The sequence below is a fragment of the Meles meles genome, chromosome 5, assembly GCF_922984935.1.
Source record: "Meles meles chromosome 5, mMelMel3.1 paternal haplotype, whole genome shotgun sequence".
Taxonomy (NCBI): domain Eukaryota; kingdom Metazoa; phylum Chordata; class Mammalia; order Carnivora; family Mustelidae; genus Meles; species Meles meles.
The window spans coordinates 13313610-13333653 of NC_060070.1; the positions used below are offsets into that span (position 1 = coordinate 13313610).

General features: G+C 40.9%; 1 protein-coding gene across 8 annotated transcripts in view; it reads left to right on the forward strand.

Moving 5' to 3' along the window:
• The window catches only part of IPCEF1 (interaction protein for cytohesin exchange factors 1), a 186734-nt gene extending 167350 nt beyond the window's left edge, over positions 1 to 19384 (forward strand). For 7 of the 8 annotated variants that reach the window (XM_046006850.1, XM_046006852.1, XM_046006854.1 and 4 more), the window contains 2 exons: positions 4432 to 4625; positions 13867 to 19383. In XM_046006850.1, the coding sequence (XP_045862806.1) occupies positions 4432 to 4625; positions 13867 to 14073 (401 nt within the window). In that variant the 3' untranslated portion in view covers positions 14074 to 19383. Of the gene's footprint in view, positions 1 to 4431; positions 4626 to 13866 lie in introns of all 8 variants that reach the window. The other variant, XM_046006849.1, reaches the window with a different exon arrangement.
• Positions 19385 to 20044: the final 660 nt, after the last annotated feature.

Below are 20044 nucleotides of genomic sequence, written 5' to 3' on the forward strand. Positions count from 1 at the left end.
GAGGCAAAGTTGAAAATACTGCGTTTAAAGAGATAATCTGCATACAGTGTTCTCGACAGCCAAATTCTGGGCCTACGGGAGCATGCCTGCCCTGTCAGAGGCAGACAATAGGGAGTGTTACGTGGGAGGATGGCAAGGGAGCAGCACATTCATCTGGCATAATCTTGGAAAGGAAAGGAGTGAACTTCTAAGCATTAGTTAGAATGTTGCTTTGCCTATTTTGCTAAAGTCACCAAGAAAGATCCTATTAAAAAAAAATTCAGTTTCTTTCTTGGGTCAATCTCTGTATTACATTGACCTAAGTTTAGAGAAAGTTCGCTAGTTGGACCCCTGAGACATTCTGAGCCAGCCTAACAGGTGTAAAGGGTCACAGAGAACGTAGGTGCTTCCTTCTGGATAAGTCCCTATGGTTTTTTAACTCCAGTCCCTTTCTCTTCCAGTGAGTTGCAGCTGGTATTGCATGACAAATCGGACAGTCTAGCCTTGTTATGCAAACCATAGCCCATGGGCTAGCAGTTTCGGTATACCTAGGAGCTTGTTAATAGTTAAGAAGCTCGGAGTAATCCCAGACTCGGGCAGTCTGGGATTCTGCATTGTAACAGGAGCCCTGGGTAGTCGTTCGCCTATTAAAGTTTGAGAAGACTGGTCTAGAAACGCATAAGCCTGCACGGTGTGGAATTGAACTTCTGTTCCTAATTCCATCACTGATTTACATTTTGGAAAGATCCCTTACTGTTTTTCAAGAATCTCCATTTTTTTCTCCTTTATGAAATAAAAATAGTTTTCATCTTCCTTGGCAAAGCCTTGGCAGCTAGTTGAGGTAGTTTGTAAAGTGCCTTATGTGGTAGAGGGAATGAAAGTCCTGTTATTTTATCCAAGAATACTAAGATAGACTCTTGAAAGGAAGGCTAGCAAATGCATTGGAAATACTTGATTTTCAGACAGAATTCATTTCTTGTGCTGCAGAAGACAAGGGAGGAAGAAATGATGGACTTGCCTTCACTTTCTAACATGAGACAGACCAGCGGTTTTTGTTGGCAATCTTTTTCCTGTTCCTTCTACAATCTGGTCAAATACGATAAATAACCTAGTGCTTCCTAATATGATATTATAGTGTAGAAAAATATTTACATAAAAGCACAAAAGGGAGATTTTAAAACATTACTTTATGCAGAAGCTCCATAAAGGCATGTGGTTAACATACCAGCACTACCCTCTTTGGAGGGATTGGGAAGACTCTCACCTGTGCTCTGGGGTCAGGTGTAAGTTGAATGTTGCTGTGTGCTGATATCCTTTGGTCTTTTGTTGTCCTATGAATTCTGTTTATCATCTTCTTCCACTATTATTGGATGTTCATTTTATGGCCCTGTGAAGACCTAAGCACCAGCCATTAGCAGCAGTAAAAACAATACAAAGCCCCTAGGCGGGTCATGGACATGGTTGGATCAGAGGTATGTCCCCTGAGTATTTAACGATACATTGTACGTCTCTTAGATTATGACACAAAAAAAACAAAAAAAAAGGGACATTTTCTTGACTCCCAACATCACCATTTATTATTTTATTGCCCTTATGTTTATGGGCAATTCTGGAATCCCATTATTAGAGGTCAGACGTATGTATAGTGTTTCAGTTTCAGGTTTACCTCGAGAAGGGGTGGATAGTCAGAGGAAAGAACACAGCAAGAATGTTTACGTTTCAGGTTTCCCCCATTTCCTCAACAGTTTTAAACTTATCAGAACATACGTGCTCCTTTCCATTATCTCCAGTTTCTAGATGAATTCAAATAGAGAGTGTTTTTTGAAGATTATTTGGTCATATTTTTGGTGAATTCTGCATCAACTTTCAGTAATCCCACAGGTCCACTTTATCTGTGTGTTAATTTTAAAGTTCCACTATTTCTTGGGGGACTAGAAGATCAGGTTGCGCATGAAACACACACACACACTCACACACATGCACACACACCACATATACATACCACACACACATCACACATACATATCATATGCACACACACCACGCCAGATATACACATACTTACCACACACATACCACACATATATCCCACATGCACACACCATACCACACACACACACATCCCACACATGCACTACATACACGACACATTACAAGTAAGACCATATACACTACACACAGAGACACCGCACACAAACAGATAACCATACACACATACCCTCCCCCCACCCATATTCTTATGATAAATGTTCCCAAATTTAAGTCAGGGAAAGGAATATATATGGGGGAAAAAGGTGATTTCTGATATTTAACAGCTCCATTTTACATTCTTACAAGAAATGTACAGGGTTCCAATTTCTCCATATCTTTGTCTACTTTTATCATTGTCTGTCTTTATAATTTTAGCCATCCGGGTGGGTACAAAGTAGTATCTCACTGTGGTTTTGATTTGTATTTATCTAATGACTAATGATATTGAGCATCTTTTCATGTGCTTATTGAAGAAAAACTCACTGTGATGTGTGTAAGTCTGAGCCAAAAATTCTAATTGTATTCAAATGCAGTTGTGAATATCTCCCCCTTTTTGGAGTCTGCTTTGGTAGAGAGTAGAGGGGTTTGCTGACCAGTATTTTAAGTTGGTTATAAAGTTAGTTCAACATCTTTGCCCTTTATTTTATGAAAAAATATTGGGAATACCTGTGGTAGCTTTCTGACAGTAGATGAGGAAAATTTAATTATTGCTTAAAGATTTCTATTCTTTAAGTGTATAAAGCGTATACTTTATAAGTGTAAACTGTATATATAAGTGTTAACTGTAAAGTAAGTCATTTGCTTGATTTTGAAGCTCTTCTGTTAACATTGTATGCTTTACTCTCTTCTTTGGAGAGGCCCCCTTTTTTCAGTTCTTCTTAATGTCATACTTTTTAGATCACTCTCTATCAAGCTTGTTCTCAGGATAAGATGTGAAACACATAGACACTAAAAAGTACATGGTGGAAAAGAAATCTTGTTATGCATCCTTCTTAAATTTATTTCCAGGGAATGAAGGAATAAAGAACAAAAGTTCTTAGTGGGATATTAAAGGGGTATTGAGAGATGAAGATTTTTCTTTGGGTAACTTATATCATTTGGGATCCTTTCAGTTGTATGTGACTGAGATCTACACTGAGAGTATTTTAACAAAGGCAACATTTTGGCTCCCATTAACTGCAAGGGCTCCAACAGAATCACCAAGATCCATGTTTCAGCTGTATCTTGTTGATTGGCTCCATTCTTATGATTCTTAGGGAGATCCCTGGAAGCTTTTGGCTCATATCATCACATGTTTAGAATAAAAGAGAGATTGGTTCCCTGGTACCCCAAACAAATTCTCAGAACTGAGTCTTCCTGTTGGCCTGACCTGAGACACATGCTCATCTGTGAATCAATGACTGTGGCCAGCATGGTGGAACTGCCATTAGCTTAGCCTTGGTCATGTGGTCCCTTCTGGATCCTGTGTGGTGTCACTTCCCTGGAAGCATTTGAGCTGAGACTAGCAAGTTGTGGTTAAGAAGTGGGGGTGGAAGTATGTGGCAGCATGAGGAATGATTATTATTTGCTCAAAGCCACAAAGATCAGATGGAGATTCCTTCTTTCAAAGGGCAGTTCTAAGAAGGACATTAAAAACTCATCAGGGACAATGGTTCTCAAGCTTTAGGTTATGTATTAGTTTGCTAGGGTTTGCTTGTCTCACCACTATGTTTTAGAAGCAGCTAACTTGTTTCACAGATTCACAGATGGAGAGGAATTTTGCCATACGATGAATCATTCTCTGAGTCTCACCAATACCACATTTAGACGATATTTGGATTAGATTTTGGATTTAGAATTGATGTTGCAGTGGGTTAAGACTCTTGGAGATGTTGGGATGGGGTGAATGCATTTACATGTGAGAAGGACATGAATTTGGAGGGAGCTAGATGGTGGACCATTATGGGTTCAATTGTGTCCTTCCAAAATTTTCATGAAATCCTAGTTCTGAAGTACCTTAGGATGTTATCTTCTTATAAATGAGGTTGTTGCAGATGTAGTTAGTTAAGAAATGTCAGGAGAGCGAGTCCCTAATCACTTCAACTTGTATCTTTATAAAAGAGGGAAATTTAGACACAGAGATATACACACAAGGGAAACACTCCATGAAGATTAGTTTGCTGCCACAAGCTAATAAGGAACTACCAAAATATAGAAGAGAGTCCTGGAAAAGATCCTTCCATTGTGCCTTCAAAGGGAACATGGCCCTGTCCTAACAAAGTACCATAAACTGAGGAGCTTCGACAACAAAAATTTATTGTCTCACAGCTCTGGAAGTCAGAAGTGTGAGATCAAGGTGTCAGCAGGGCCTTGTGTTAGGATCACAGAATCTAATGTTCTCAACTTGATTTTAACTGTGTTTATTGGTTTTTTTTTTAATAGAAGAAACAAAGTTGTCTGAAGATGATGAGATGGAGAAACTCTACAAATCGTTAGAACAAGCCAGTCTCTCTCCCCTTGGGGACCGTCGACCTTCAACCAAAAAGGAGTTGAGAAAGTCCTTTGTTAAGCGATGTAAGAATCCATCCATAAATGAGAAACTTCACAAAATCCGAACCTTGAATAGCACATTGAAGGTAAAAAAAAAAAAAAAATCTGATTGTGGATGAATTCTGTGGATATGGGGCAAGGCTGGTTCTGTAGAGAGAGTCATGTTCACCAGAGTGTTTGTATGAGTAGAGGAGAGGGCAGTAAAAGCAAATACAATCCTCTGTAGGGTCAGATGACCTTTGGCATCCTTAAAGCACTAGAACATTCACTTAGTAGCACCCATTGCACTACCTACATTGGGCCTTGATTTTTGCATTCACTTTGGTCTAAAAGTTCAAATGCTAAGCTCCTAGACCCTTTACCTACTACCATAAATGTTAATGAAGTCTTAAAATAGTTTGTGAGAATAAACAGTAATATTAAATAAGATCTTGGAATTTCACCTGATTCATTAAAGAGTGCCTTTCTTCTCCTACTACATCCAGAAGAAAATCTCTAGATTTCAGATCAAGCCAAGACCTCATGATTCTCAGCCTTAGGCTTTGGAGCCAGAACATGCCATCAAAGATGGTCAATGGGAAATGTATGGTAGATTGTAATAGGCCAGCAGATGTTTTCACAGTGGGAGTGGGGGACAGGGTACAGAACGTACTGAAGTTATTTTCAATGCCTCCTGAGCTAAAATTGTTCTTCATAACAAAAACATCTTGATTTCCCATGTAGACTATAGCATGAAGAGGAGGAGGTCAGGATACTTTGTAAAATAGTCCCAAATTGGCAGAAGATATATAGATTCTGAATAGCCTTGATAGATTCTTCAGTTTAATTTGATTTGTACATGTCCTTTTGCATCAAGAATTTGAGTTTCTTTCTAGGAAGAAATACCAGCAATCAAAGGACAAGACTACAAAGAAATGGCTAGGTGATTCTTGGTCAGATGTCACTGTTAGTTGGTAGAATAGCTAAGCACCCAAAAAGGCTGCAAAAAATGAAGCTGAAAGAGAAAAGGCAGAGGAGTATTTTAATTATATAAAGAAAATCTAAATGCAGAGAAATTCTCCAATGCTTAATGATGAAAGACATCAGTTGCATTCCTTTCAAGTCCAAATATATTATATCCCATGGTATGTATGAAGTTGATAAATATATTTGGTCATTCAATGTAATATATCATAGTATGTTGGGATTTTACTATCTTATTTGTGAAAACTGATGTAAGTGAATACATTTTTCATTAGACAAATATTTCCTGAATTTTACTATGTCCCAGATTCTATTCTTAGACACTGGGAGCATCAAATGCACCCCACCAGATGGTGGAAACAGAAATGAAAACAGAATGCAATGTGGTTAGAGGTATAGCTGATACAAACTTGGGTGATTTGGTAGCCTGGAGGAGGGATATGGCTGCCTATCTGAGGCCACTGGATCTGAGGTCATGGAAATGCTGACAACTGGCCCATGAGTAAGAGATGAAGAATATCAGGGTGAGAAGGAAGTTCTTTCATGAAGGAGGAACTGGCCTGGAGAAATGTCTATCAGGGGAGGTTGCAGCGCATGTTGGGAGAAACAAGGACTAGGCTAAGGAAAGGTTGGACAGTGCAGGCCATTTCTAGAAGAAAGACTATGGCTTAACTTTCCACAGAATAGCAACACAAAACTCTAGACTGTCACAGAACCATGCCCTCCCCTAGCCACTGAGAGGCCAGATTTATACAAAGAATTTGGTTCTCTGTGACCTCCTGCTCTCCGTGTACTATGGCCATGGAATTTATGAATCCAGCAGCTTTTTAATTTTCTCCCTGTGTATTAGTTATCTATTGTGAGGTAACAAAATACCCCCCCCCCAATTAGCAATTACAAACAATGAACCCTTGTTGGCTCACCATTTTTGCGGGGCAGGAATCTCTCAATGTGGCTTGACTGGGTGGTCTCCCACAATCCTGCAATCCTGGTATCAGTTGGGGCCGCATTCATTGCTCCACTGGGGAGTTGTACTTCCAGGCTCTGTCACGTACTGGTTGGCAGGATTCAATTCCTTGCAGGTTGCTGGACTGAGGTCCCAATTGTTCACCCATTTCCTTGCACTGTGGATATACAGTAGCTTCTCCATGGAAGTTGGCTTTCCTCAGAGTGAGTAAGGCAGGAACAGTGACTGAGCCAGATGGTTCTGGCCTGTCCCAGCAGTGACACCACGTTAGAGTTACAGTGTTCTATGCATTAGGAGCAATACACCGGGTCAGCTCATGTTCAAGGAGGGGAATTACATGAGGGCGGGAATCCTGGGAAGCAGGGAGCACCAGGCGCCATCTTGGGGGCTATCGACCACACCTATCTGAAGATCTGCTGCTGTCTCTGTGCATTCCTGGAATGAAGCCCTTTCCACAGATCCCTTAGATGTCACAAAAGGATAATGTTGGGGCTGGTGAAACATAATCAATGTTATGTGGTCCTATGAACCACATCAGGAGATAGAAAGACACATGGATGTGGAAACTGTCCTTCTTGGATTAAAAAAAAAAAAAAAAAGCTCATCAACCTATTCACTGGAGAAAGACAATTTGGTACATATTTGTTTCTTCATGTCAAAAGGCTATAAGGATTATTTTAACTACCTGTAATTGAATCAAATTTGACCATAATTATCTTTAAAATTCAGAGCAGTCAGGATAGTCATTGCCTTTAAAGAGGAGGGAAGATATTCCTAGGAGTAGGGCCACAGAGCAGCTTCTGAGGTGCTGGGTGGGGTCCCGTCTAGCCTCACTGGGGTTACACAGATGTATCCATCTCATCATAATTCATTAAGCACAAAGATTTCTATATGCGCGTTTTTGTTTATGTATATTACATTGTGATATAAATGTCTGTTTTAAAAAATACTTCAAAACTACAGTGTAAACAAGATAACATAGTTTCATGCAGAAATAATGAAACTGTTTTAGCAATAATGTTTATATTCACGATTGGCACATTTCTTAAATAAAGAAAACCCCTACACTGGGATTACACTGGAACAAAGTCTCTTTATGGAAATTCTAGGAAGTTGAGCAAACCATCATGTCATACCCTAAATGCAGATCTTTAGGAATTTCTGATAATTCAACATCCATTGACTTTTGGCTAAGCATGTCTTTTTTTTTTTTTTTTTTTAAATGAATAATTAGGGTTGCCCGGGTGCCTCAGTATTTTAAGTGTCTGCCTTCAGCTCAGGTCATGGTCCTGCTGTCCTGGGATCAAGCCCAACATCGGGCTCATTGCTCAGCTCCCCTGCTTCTCCCCCTCCCTGGGTTTGCTCTCTCACCCTCCCTCTCTTTCTCTGTCAAATAAATGGGTAAAATCCTTTAAAAAATAATAAAATGAAGAATTAATGGATCCAACTGAAACTTGCTCTTACGGCTCTTCCAGTCTGTGTCAAAAGAGGAATGAACGTTCCTTTCCCCAGTTTCTGTGGTAGAACCCATTTTTCAATGCCTAGGTCTTAAGTCAGGTCATGTGTGCACTGACTGTTTGGAGTGCAAAAGGAAAGTAGAGCATTGTCTCTCTCATGGTATTTCCTGGAGGCCCTGCCCAGCCTTGCCTACCAGAAGGCAAGGAGGATGTTGTAAATGTAGTTCAAAGCATCTGGTGAGCCTGCTGTACTGCAGGGGAGAGGCAGGGGCAGTGCACCATGCTGCTGACTGGCACGCTTTGCTGGTTAGCATTATAGAGCCTGCTGTTGTTTCATTAACTTCCTTCCTTTCTAGTCTTGTCTATGTTATTTCTTTCATCCGTGAAAGAACTTAACACAGACTTGAGCCAAACTGGTAAGAAATTTGAATTGTTTAGGGCTGAAAGGCATATGAGAAGTGTTAGCCCAAAGTTGAAGAGACCTTTTCTTAAAACCTTTGATCAGATTTAGAGGGGTGGTTAATTCATTTTGCCTTAAGAAAACTAGTTCTTCAAATTTTGTTTATCTGCAATTATCTTATTTAATTCTTTCAATAAAAGGTTAGGATCTCTTTCTGAAGCAAATGTCAAAGCTATTTTGTGTGGAATAAATTGTAATTTTTAATAATTTTTTAAAAAATGATTTATTTATTTGAGAGAGAGAGAGAGAGAGCAGAAAGCACAAGGCAGGAGAAGGGTAAAGGGGAAGAAGAGGGAGAAGCAGGGCTTGAACCCAGGACCCTGAGATCATGACCCAAGTTGGAGGCAGATCCTTAAATGACTGAGTTACACAGGTACCCCTTTAATGAGTTTTATTAAATTTTTTTATTTTCATTCCAATATAGTTAACATACAGTGTTATATCAGTTTCATGTGTATAATATAGTGATTCAACAATTCCATACATCCCTCAGTGCTCATCATGAGAAGTGTCCTCTTTATCCTTATCACCAATTCATCCCAGACGTCGAAATTTCCAAGAACAAAGTAAAACTCCTTAAACAGCTTCCTATGAATAGCACTATGGTGGTATCAAAGGATGAAAGTTCACTTTTTGAGGAAAAGATTGTTATTGAAGTGCAGATGTGGGAACTCAGAGGGAAGAAAGAAAATTGTCTTGGCCTTGCTTGATTTTCTACAAGCAATCTTTTCTAGTTACCCACTTACTTAGCCTGTCTTCTCTCTGCTTCCTGTTCTTGGTCAGCCTGCTCATTATCACTCTTTGGTTACTTTCCCACTATGCAATTTTTCTTTCCTTCCTGAAATCCAAATATGTATTTTAACCTCCATCTATCATCACATTCTTGCTCTCTTGATTCAAAATTGTAAATCTTACCACTCAGATTACTATATATATGTAGTAAAAAAAAATAAGTAGAAAAAGAGAGAAGAAAATGTAATAAAATGCCTCAAGTAAAACATAAGTTAAAGGTAATTGTAAGGAACAAATAAGACATTTTTTAATGTCAGTGTTTGCGATCATCTAAGACCGAATCCTTCATTTGGATAGAAGAAATGTTACCAATTCTAGAATCCCAAAACTATATGCAAATATATAGACATAAATATCTATCTATGTATTTATATATAAACAAATATAAAATATATAATAATATGTGCATTAAACACACACATACATATAACCTTTTTTTGTTTGCTTACAAAAAGGATTTTTTCAAGGTTTTAAATAGGGTTTGTGATACAAAAAATGGACAATATTCATTCACATTTTATTTAATGCATTCATTTTTAAAAGATTTTATTTATTTGTCTGACACAGAGAGAGCACAAGTAGGGGAAGCTACAGGCAGAGAGAGAGAGAGGGAAGGAGACTTCTCGCTGAGCAGGGAGCGGGGCTCCATCTCAGGACCCTGGGATCATGACCTGAGCTAAAGGCAGACGCCTAATGATGGAGCCACCCAGGCAACCCAACATATATTCATTTTTTTACAACATATATTTAGTAAAGCAGTGTTTATTGTTTAGTAAAGCAGTGAGCATATCAGGCAAAAATGCCTGCCATTAAGAAGCTTACATTTGGGTACTAGAAGAAATTAACTAAATGAATTTCATAGATGCTAAGTGATGATAGATTTGATAGAGAAAAGGAGGATGAGGAATGCTGATGGATTGATTTTTAATTAGGATAGGCATGAAAAGTCTCTTTGAAAAGTAGAATTGGGGTAAAATCTGAGAAGGGAAAAGGAGTAGGTCTTGATACGATCCAAGGCAGAAGGCTACAGGCAGAAAGAACAAAAATGCAAGTGTTTTGGGATGGGAATATGCCTGCTAGGCTTGAGGAAGAGCGACGAGATCATGGCTGAAGTGTTGCAGGAGAATGGGGCATAGGGAGATAGTCCGAAGGGTGGGTCAGAAGGGTGATGAAGGATTATAACATACGGTGCCTTATTGCCACTGCCAATACTTTAGCTTCTACCCAGAGATATAGGAAGCCTTTGGAAGGTAAGGAACAGAAGGGTGCCATAGTTTGACATCTTTTTTTTTTTTTTTTTTTTAGATTTTTATTTATTTATTTGACAGCGAGAGAGAGAGAGAGAGATCACAAGTAGGCAGAGAGGCAGGCAGAGAGAGAGAGGGAAGCAGGCTCCCCGCCGAGCAGAGAGCCCGATGTGGGACTCGATCCCAGGACCCCCGAGATCATGACCTGAGCCGAAGGCAGCAGCTTAACCCACTGAGCCACCCAGGCGCCCCTAGCTTGACATCTTTTGAAGGGAGAACTTGGGACTTGTTGGTAGATTGGCAGTGAGAGCAGGATGACTGCAGTATTTGGCCCGAGCTACAGGAAAGGCGGAGTTGCCATCAGGTGTTCTGCAAAAGGCCGGGATAGAAACAGGCTTCAGTGTGTATTGGAACGTGGGTTGGGCGGGGCATATAGAGAATAATAGGAGCTTAGTTTTGAAGATTTTATTTTTTTGTATAATTAAGGGAGGTAAAGTGAACACTTGCACATGTGGGAGGTGGGGCAGACAGAGAGGGAGAGAGAATCTGGATCAGGCCCTGCACTGAGCAAGGGAGCCCCACACAGGGCTCAATCCCATGACCCTGAGATCATGACCTGAGCCGAAAACAAGAGTCGGTCACTTCACTGACTGGAACCACACAGGCACCCCAAGAGGATCTTAGATTTGGACATGTTGTATTTGAGATGCCTGGTATGTGTCCAAGTGGAGCTGCTGAAGAGGAAGTTTAGACAAACAAGCATGAAGTTCAGAGGAGAGATAAGCTTTGCCAGATAAATTCGTGATGCTTAGTGTATAGGGAGAACGGGAAACCTGAGATTACATAGGCTTAGCAAGAACGCGGTTATACATAGAGGAAAGAAGAGGCTAAAGGCTGGGTTCTGGAGCTCTCCAGTGTTCAGAGATTGGGCCAGAAGGAGGAACCAACAATGGAGAGTTAGAATAAGTGGCCATTTTGGGAGGAGAAAAATCAAGAAAATGTGTCACAGAAATGGCATGATGAAAGTGTTCGAGAAGGAGTAGTCAATAGATTTAGATGCTGTTGATAAATAAATTGAAGGTAAATAGTTATTGGGTTTAGCAACATGGAGGTCACTGATGACCCCACAAGAGCAGTTTTGGTTGAATCCTGATGGGACTGGGTCTCTGAGAGAATGGGCATGGCGGTGAGGGGAGGAATACTGGAGACAAAGAGAAGAGTGGAGCATTCCCTGGAGCAGAGATGTGGGGTTGAAAGAGGGCTTCCCATATGGGAGAGGTGACAGCATGTATGATGATCAACTGAAGATGGGAAATTAATGAGTCACAGGAAAGAAGGGAGAGCCGTGGGAGTGAATTTCTTGAGGATGCAAGAGTGGGTGATAATGCACAAATGGAGAGATTGGCCTTTGCTAGGAGCACAGAGATCTCATCCAAAAGAACAGGAAGGAAGGCTGAGATGTACCTATCTTGATGTAGGTAGTAGGCAATGGGAACTTGGGAGAAGTGTTCTTCTGATTGTTTCCATTTCCTCAAAAAAAAAAAAAAAAAAGAGAGAGAGAGAGAGAAAGAGAGCAAGGTTGTCTGCTGTAAGGGAGAATGGGGGAAGAAGTTTGAGTGGAGATGAAAAGTTTTGAAATAATAATTTGGGAGATTGGGTGAGAAAAGGAGTGGGAAAATATGACTACTGGATAGTAGTAAAAGCCACTTAATGGCGGTGGTCATGAATTTGAACTGCCACCAGTGAGTCTAGTTGTGAATTTTGAGCTACACACATGCTGGCCTGGGGATAGACCAAAAGATTGGCTCAATAATAAACATGTACTGAATGTCTCCCTGGCACTCGGTGTTGTGTTAGGTGCAAGGAATACAGGGATGAATAAAATGCTTTCTGTCACCTTCCTTAAAACGCTTCAGAATGGGAGGCATTACAGACCCATGTGCATCAAAGTATAACATGGCAAGTTCTAAGTATTGGAAGGCATGAGAGCATTAAAAAAAGCTTCTCAGTCCATTTTAGAAGTTCAGAGATTTTCTGGAGAACATGATGCCTGAAGTGACTATAGATTTATGAGGTATAGTAAAATCTGGTAAAGAAAGATTGGCAGGTGTTCCATGTGAAAGCAACTCTAGAAAGTAGAGTTCACCAGAAGAAAGATAAGGAAGGCTTTGTGGTGCAGCATCACAGAGTGTGAAGTGGCGTCATGTGGCAGAATGCATACCACCGCTGTTGGAGCAGGAAGTGAGAAGGATCAACAGGTGAGCTCAAGTCCACAGAACCTGGGACATGAAGGGGAGCCATTACGAGGACTCTGAATTTGAGGTGGATGCCCTGCACTGCCATGAGGAGGGTGGATTTAAAGGGAGGATTGGAGGTAGGGTCACATCAAGTGTGAGGAACTGCACTTTGTACCCCAAGTTAGGATTATGGTCCAAGGGATGGAGGAAACAAGAATAGATTTGAGATTAAATTGTCAGGATTGAACGATCTTTTTTGAACGTGGAAGCTGTTATACCTCATTTTTAACCCATTCCTCGACTACAGAACATTCCCCTCACCTGAGCCAGGCATATCAGAAATGTGTGTTATTGGTTATGGAGGATACAGGGTAAAATAACGTGAATAGATTTGTTTGCTCTATTAGCATAATTGGAACACATGCTGTTTTGATGGAAGGTTAGTAGTCTTTTCTTTGAATAAAAAGCCTATATATTTATTTGGTATATATTAATTAAATACATGTATGTGAATTATTTAAAAAAGAGGACAATTTGGGGCGCCTGGGTGGCTCAGTGGATTAAGCCGCTGCCTTCGGCTCAGGTCATGATCTCGGGGTCCTGGGATCGAGCCCCGCATCGGGCTCTCTGCTCCGCGGGGAGCCTGCTTCCTCCTCTCTCTCTGCCTGCCTCTCTGCCTACTTGTGATCTCTCTCTCTGTCAAATAAATAAATAAAATCTTTAAAAAAAAAAAAAGAGGACAATTTAATAAAAATAAAAATATATTATCTGATGTCTTAAGGATATTACTATGTCCCAATTTTACTTAGTGAAGTTTGGGTAGGTCAATGAAATGATAATACAATACAATTATAAGTTTCAGAAGGAATAAGACTCATTCTGGGATAGAAATATTACTGAGGTGTGGAATAAGGATTGGTCAGGGAAGAGCCACATGGAAAATCCTGTCTATATGCCTACTTCTTCCAGCAGCCTTTGTGTAGGACACTTAACATCCTTTTGGACATACATGCAAATGGTTGTCCTGCCATATCTCTTAGGCTTGGTTAGGGATTAGAATATTAGTGGGTAAAAACACCTTGATAATTTTATGATGAATGTATATGTGTACTTGTAAAAGGGCTAAAGAGGGTTTATTGAAATTAAGATACTCACTATATCTCATACCCTCCTCTGACTTTTTTTTTTCCCCCTACTGGGGCAGTGTAAAGAACATGACCTGGCCATGATTAACCAGTTGCTGGATGACCCAAAGCTGACAGCCAGGAAATACAGGGAGTGGAAGGTGATGAACACCCTGCTGATCCAGGATATCTATCAGCAGCAGCGGGCCCCTACGTCTGCCCATGAAGGCACCCCCGAGGGACTTGAGGAACCACCTTCCTCTGCCTGTGTTGAAAATTCTATTTGAGAACAAGCCAGCATTCTCTCCCCTGCTGTCTTACCCCAAGCGATTCTTCAAGAGGTTGCAAGAGCTTTCCATCGAAGGAAAACTGAAACCAGTTCCTCAAGCATTGGCTCCTTCTCTAAAGAAACAAGTGAGGTGAGGACCCACTCTGACGGCAGCAGGACTCCTCGTTCCAGTTGGAGTACTTTCATCAAGACTGGAGGGATGGAGTCCAGTTGAACAAACATCGTGTTCCCGCTTGGAGCTCTCAGTTATGCTAAGCTTTAAGTGGGAAGTGAGAAGTGTATGTTCCTTGCTCTCAAGAGAACCACGGTGTTCAAAGGACAAAGATCACATTTTACCAGGCATAATTATTCATAGAAATGTTGTTTTCCAAAAAAAGAAGAATGCACATATTCCCCGGCTTGGGTAGTTTAATTCTTCAAATCATTTCTTGGAGTGGAGGAATGTGTTTTTCAGCAGAAACTGGAATGGGACAAATGTGGATTTTTGGAACCCAAATCTCTCTGGAGTAGTGGTGCCTTTTCTACAAGCTGAGAAATACTTCGTGGTGATTGGTGTGTGGGAGAGCCCAAGGGGGAGGCATGTTCTATTGAACACCCTCTCAAAGTACAGTTTGATGTTGCTATACTTGACTCAGGGGTGGGGCAGGGGGGATCTGATTAAAGTTTCCTTTCCACAGAACAACTAAAGAAATCTATCTCATTGTGTGTAGAGACCTCTGCTTCCTCCTCTAAACCACTGCAGGAGATAGAAATAAGTCCAACAAGGAATGCTTGCTCGGTTTGTCTTGGAGAGGGGTGCCTAGACACAGAGTCAACTTATATCCTGTCTCCCCAGATCAAGATGGACAAGATAATTCTGGTGTCTGAATGGGTTTCATATCTTTACTCCAAAAACACCCAACAAAAACAACAAAAGACTTAAAATATGATTGTTTTATTTTTGTATGTTTATGTCACCTTGTGTCCTATGTGAATAGCTATCTATAATATGTTTGTTATTTAAGTATATTTATAGAAGGTCAAATTACTAGTGTTTTAAAAGATGGTAAAGTAATTATATGTTTTGCTCAATATATATTCTCCAAGTATATACTTTTTTGCTTGAGAAAATAGGAATACTGTTGATCACTGGAATTATTATGTTGCACTATAATGTATGAGGAATGCTCAGGCTATCTTGTGGGATAAATGTGGAGGCATGTATTAATAATTATTCATTTTCTGGCTTCTCTCTCTCTCTCTCTACCTCTCTTTGTCATCCCAGAGTGCTCAGAATTCTGTCACTCTCTTAACCAGAAAAGGACATTAACTTGAGGTTACTTTTTCTAGTAAATAGACTTTTTAAGCTTTATGCCATTTATGCCCACAAACCCTAAACCAAATGAAACACAACAAATATAGTCTTTTGTCTAAGGTCTGATAGAAATTTTGGAGTTTGCTGTTAAAGAGAACTCATTTTATTAGAGAGTATGAAAATCTTCCCTTATTAATCACCAGGAATATTTTTCATCTTACAAATAACCACAACCCACCAAAAACCCATTTTACCCTTATCCCTAGCTAACTGTCAGCCCAACAGGGGCGTGTTTCAGAGAGTCAATGTGTGGCTTGACATTCAAATGGAAATAACCCTCCGAATTTCATTTGCAGACCAAATGGAAAGAGTCCTTGAAGATTTCCCCAAGCTTTACTCAGAAGTGTTAATACTTTGTAAACAATAACAACCTCAGTATTAAGAAAGAAAAACAACAGGAAAGGAGTCAGAGTACTTTAAGTTTCTCTGTAAAATCAGAGGGGATGCCTAGCCAACCTTTAGGAGGCCCTGCTCCTAGTGGGATGTGCTGGGGGAAGGACACAGGCTACACCGAAGCAGGGGCTTGGCTTCCAGTGAATTTACTCTTGGCTTTGCTGCTGGAGAGAAGGAACCATGTAGGTCCTCAGATGGGACCCCGAAACTTCTGCTTTGAGAGGCCAGTGCTTTCATCTCGTTACTCTGAGGGTTATCACTATTTCTACAGTTAGCAGCTGTTAGAAGTTTCATTGTTTAGGATTCATGATGTCAAGGAAATGTTGAGGGAAGAAGTACTCACGGAGGAGATAATTGTTGGGCGAAGTTCTCTTCCACCTTCTTTCCCTCGGCTTGAGATACCAACTTAGAAACTTCCAAACAGTCTTTAAATTGAAGTGTTTCAGAAGCTTTTGGCCAGGGCTTGTGAGTACACGTCAGTGCTTTGCTTTGGCTTCTCACTAAGACACACATAACTCACTCGTTAGTGTAAAGCCCTTTAGGAGCGCTCAAAGTTGAAGGCAACATGGGTCCATGAGATTACTGAATTGAACCTTTCAGTTATTTTTCAAAGTCATCAGTCCAGAAGCGTTGGCTTTATGAAAGCACTTAACTCCACAGAATCTCCCCAGAGGTTCAGACCAAACTGCCTAGTCTTGTACCCCGTCTTCTAGACCAAGCTTGCCTGCTTGTCAGTGTTTCCCCCTCTGTAAATGCTTCCACTCTGCATTACCTCGTGTTAGGAAGTAGGGGGCTGCCTCTGTGAGGTCCCAGCATCAGCTGTGGCCCCTGAGAGGGAGTGGGGTGGGCAGCAGTAGGAAGTGACAGGCAGAGTGGGCGAGACCTCCCATGCCACTCAGTGTAGGAATAACCCGGCCATTTTTCTGGTGCAAAGGATATTGGGAAAACTGGATTACTTCCAGTTTATTCCTGGGAATTGGGGCATCTCGGAAATGGATTTTGGGTAGTTTCATGGGGCTTAAGGGGTGACCTCTTTCCCCACCACTCCTGTAGACATAGAGTCTGAGGGCTGTGGAATGACCCAGAACCGCGGCTGCTCCGGAAGTAGAGGATCGGAGCAAAATCAGGTCCAGCCCTGTGGCACCTGCTGTGCATTTGGATCCGGATGGGACTCCTCTTTGGGGCTGCAGGGATGGCCCCTCCTGTCTTCACTGAGCCTGTAGACCCAGACTATGCCTGGCAGGTACCTCCATGGCCGGCACATTGCAGCACACAACGGACTGAGTGGTCCCACCCTCGAGGGGCATATACTGCTTTTAATAGTTCTTCGCTCTGGCACACTCTCAGTGTAGCATCAAAGACCCAGGGTGAACATCACGTATACTACTGCAAAGACTCTAGGAAGCCTGGGAAAGACTGTGTTTGCAGTCAGATTTCAATGTGACACCCAAGCCTTACATTTCCGTAGCACTTTGCAGTTTGCCAATCTGTGTGTTCAGGCTCCCCCCAGTTCGCTCCCCAGTGGGCTTTGCGGGATGATGGCAGATCATCATTCCTCCTTTTTCACCGGGGAGGATATTAGCTTCCCTAAACTCCCTTTCTCTCCCTTTATCTTGCACAGTCATCGTTGGACCCCAGTCCCACGACGTGGGGTTTATGTATGTGCACTGGACGGGGCACACCTGTGGGGGCTTTAGTGAAGTCAGCCACGGGAAACCTGAGGGGGCCTCTTTTCCTTGAGTCCAGTCTCTTCCTCAGGGCTGAAGGGCAGCCATCCCTTGGGCAGCCACTGGCTTTTGGGCTGACTGGATTGTGGTGTGACCTAGTCACTCTGTGCTTCCTTTCCTGCCTTCTGGAAATTAGACTGCTTGTTAGGTATTGTGAGATCCTTGGATGAAAGAGGTAGTTAAAGAAATGGAATTCATTTATTTTCTTTTAAAAGCATGTCAGGAGACATCAGAGATGGAGCCTCGGGAATAGGAGTAAGATTCTCCACCTTCGTCTCCCGATTTCTTCTCCTGCATTTATGGTAGCTTCCTCAGATAGACTTGAAATGACAAACAATACCACAAATCTGAAACAGATAGAAAAAAAATACACTTTATGTTTTTTGAGGAGAGGTACTGGATAAATTCCAGCCATATTTAAATGCATGGACACATACCTCTTTTAAGATACTCTCCTTGAAAGATAAAATTTTGATATAGAGCCACACAGTAGATTTAAATGAGTAATTTAGGTACAGAGGATGCCTATCCAAAACAAGCCAATATAATAAAACTAACCAATAACTTTTGGTCAGTTTTAGTATGTGCCTCTTCTTCAGTCTAATAAAATACGATATTTGAGATTTTCCATTTTATTTTCCTTCCAGTTTTTTTGTGTGCTTACCTCACAAGAGAAACCGAGTCCTAGAAAGGTCAGGTGACCCCCTGGCGAGGGTTTTGTAATGTGTAATTAAAAAGGAAAGCCCCTGAAACTAGGTTTTAACAATCCATATGAAACGGGTGAGGGAGGAGGAATAATTCTAACCTTCAAAGTAAGCCACCCTCTCTGTGAGCAAGATACCAAACAGCTCCCTGTTTTTCTTCGTTGGGAGACAGGAAGCAGTTAAATCTTTGCTTCCTCTGCATATTTTTCCCCTTTCCCACACTACCACAGACCACAGAAAACATGAAAGAATGATTCTACATTTGCAAATGTTCTTCCATATCTCTTCTCGTGAGACGGAACGGCTCTGTATTGATATTTCTTTGTGTTGAGTCCAAAGGGGAAGCATGCTCTGTGGAGACATTAAGCATCCCAAAATAAACACCAGGATCTGTAATCATCATAGGCGTCAATGTCCTTGCATGATGGGGATGTGACTTTTAGCACTGCATGGTGTTCGGGGCAAGACAACAATGTGGAAATGATCTCTTCAATTTCATTGTGTGTTCATTCTTCGTCACCTGTCCTCTTCGAACTGGAAAAAGAGGCATGGCTCATTTCTTTGGCTTTATGTGTTTGGGATTGACTTGTAAGATATAAATAAAAACAAGAGAAAATATATGTAGTAAAATGACATGGAAAAAAAAAATGGAAATCTACTACTGCTGTTCGTTTTCTGCCCTGCTGTGTTGCTTCCTCCAAGAACAAACTTGACTAGGAAGGGTTTGACGACTGGGCTTTTAGCTTCTGCAAAGGTTGTGGTGCCCTCTGGTGGCTATTGTAAGAATAACGGATCTAGACTCGACGTTTTTATTTTTAAATGAAGCATTTAATTATGCTGGGAAATCTATTTCAGTAATAACTGATCTGCTCTTCTCCAGAGGTCCTCCGCTTACAGGCTTGTTAGTAAAAAGATATATCTTTCAAAATTGTTGGTCCACAAAATGTGACTTGCACGTTACATACCCCTTACCATTACGAGGCACCCCCCTTTTGTTCAGAGAATTTGAAAAAAATTGCAGATCACAAAAATTAAGATCTGTGGCGCATATGTTACTCAAAATGCATAAACTGTTTCTTTGTGAAAAATGAACAAAGAGAATATTGAAATAGCATAATAAATTGCTTTTATTTTGGATCACTGATGGGAGGAAATTAACCTACATTTGAACTTGATTCACAAATCCTTGATTGCTGTCTACACAAACAAATAAGGAGTCATTTTTTTTCTCTGTCTTTCAGTTATCGCTTCACATGTTGAGCCCTACCCTCTTTTTTCCTCCATCCAGGCACTACCCCTTATGTCTGGGCTCCCACACAGAAGCAGGAAAAATGATCCTAGACCAAAAGGATCAGCAAAAGGTATAGGTACAGTGTATTCCTGATTTCTACAAAGACCTTGTATTAGTTTTCTGTTGCTGCTGTAACAAATTACTGCAAATTTAGCAGCTTCATAGAATGTGTTTTCTGGAGGTCGGAAGTCTGATAATGGCTTTCTTGGGCTAAAATCAAGGTGCTGGCAGGATTATTAGTTTTATATATATATATCTTCTTCAGTCTAATAAAAAATGATATTTGAGATTGCTCCAGGAGGAGAATATATTTCTCCTGGAGGCTCCATGGGAAAATACATTTCCTTCCCTCTCCAGAGCACCCATATTCTTTGCTTCTTGTTTCCTTTCCTCTGTCTTCAAAGTCAACAATATTGTATCTCTGTGCACCCTTCTTTCTAGCTACACCTTCTTTCAAGGACCCTGGTGATTACACTGGGTCCATTGTATTAATCCAGGAC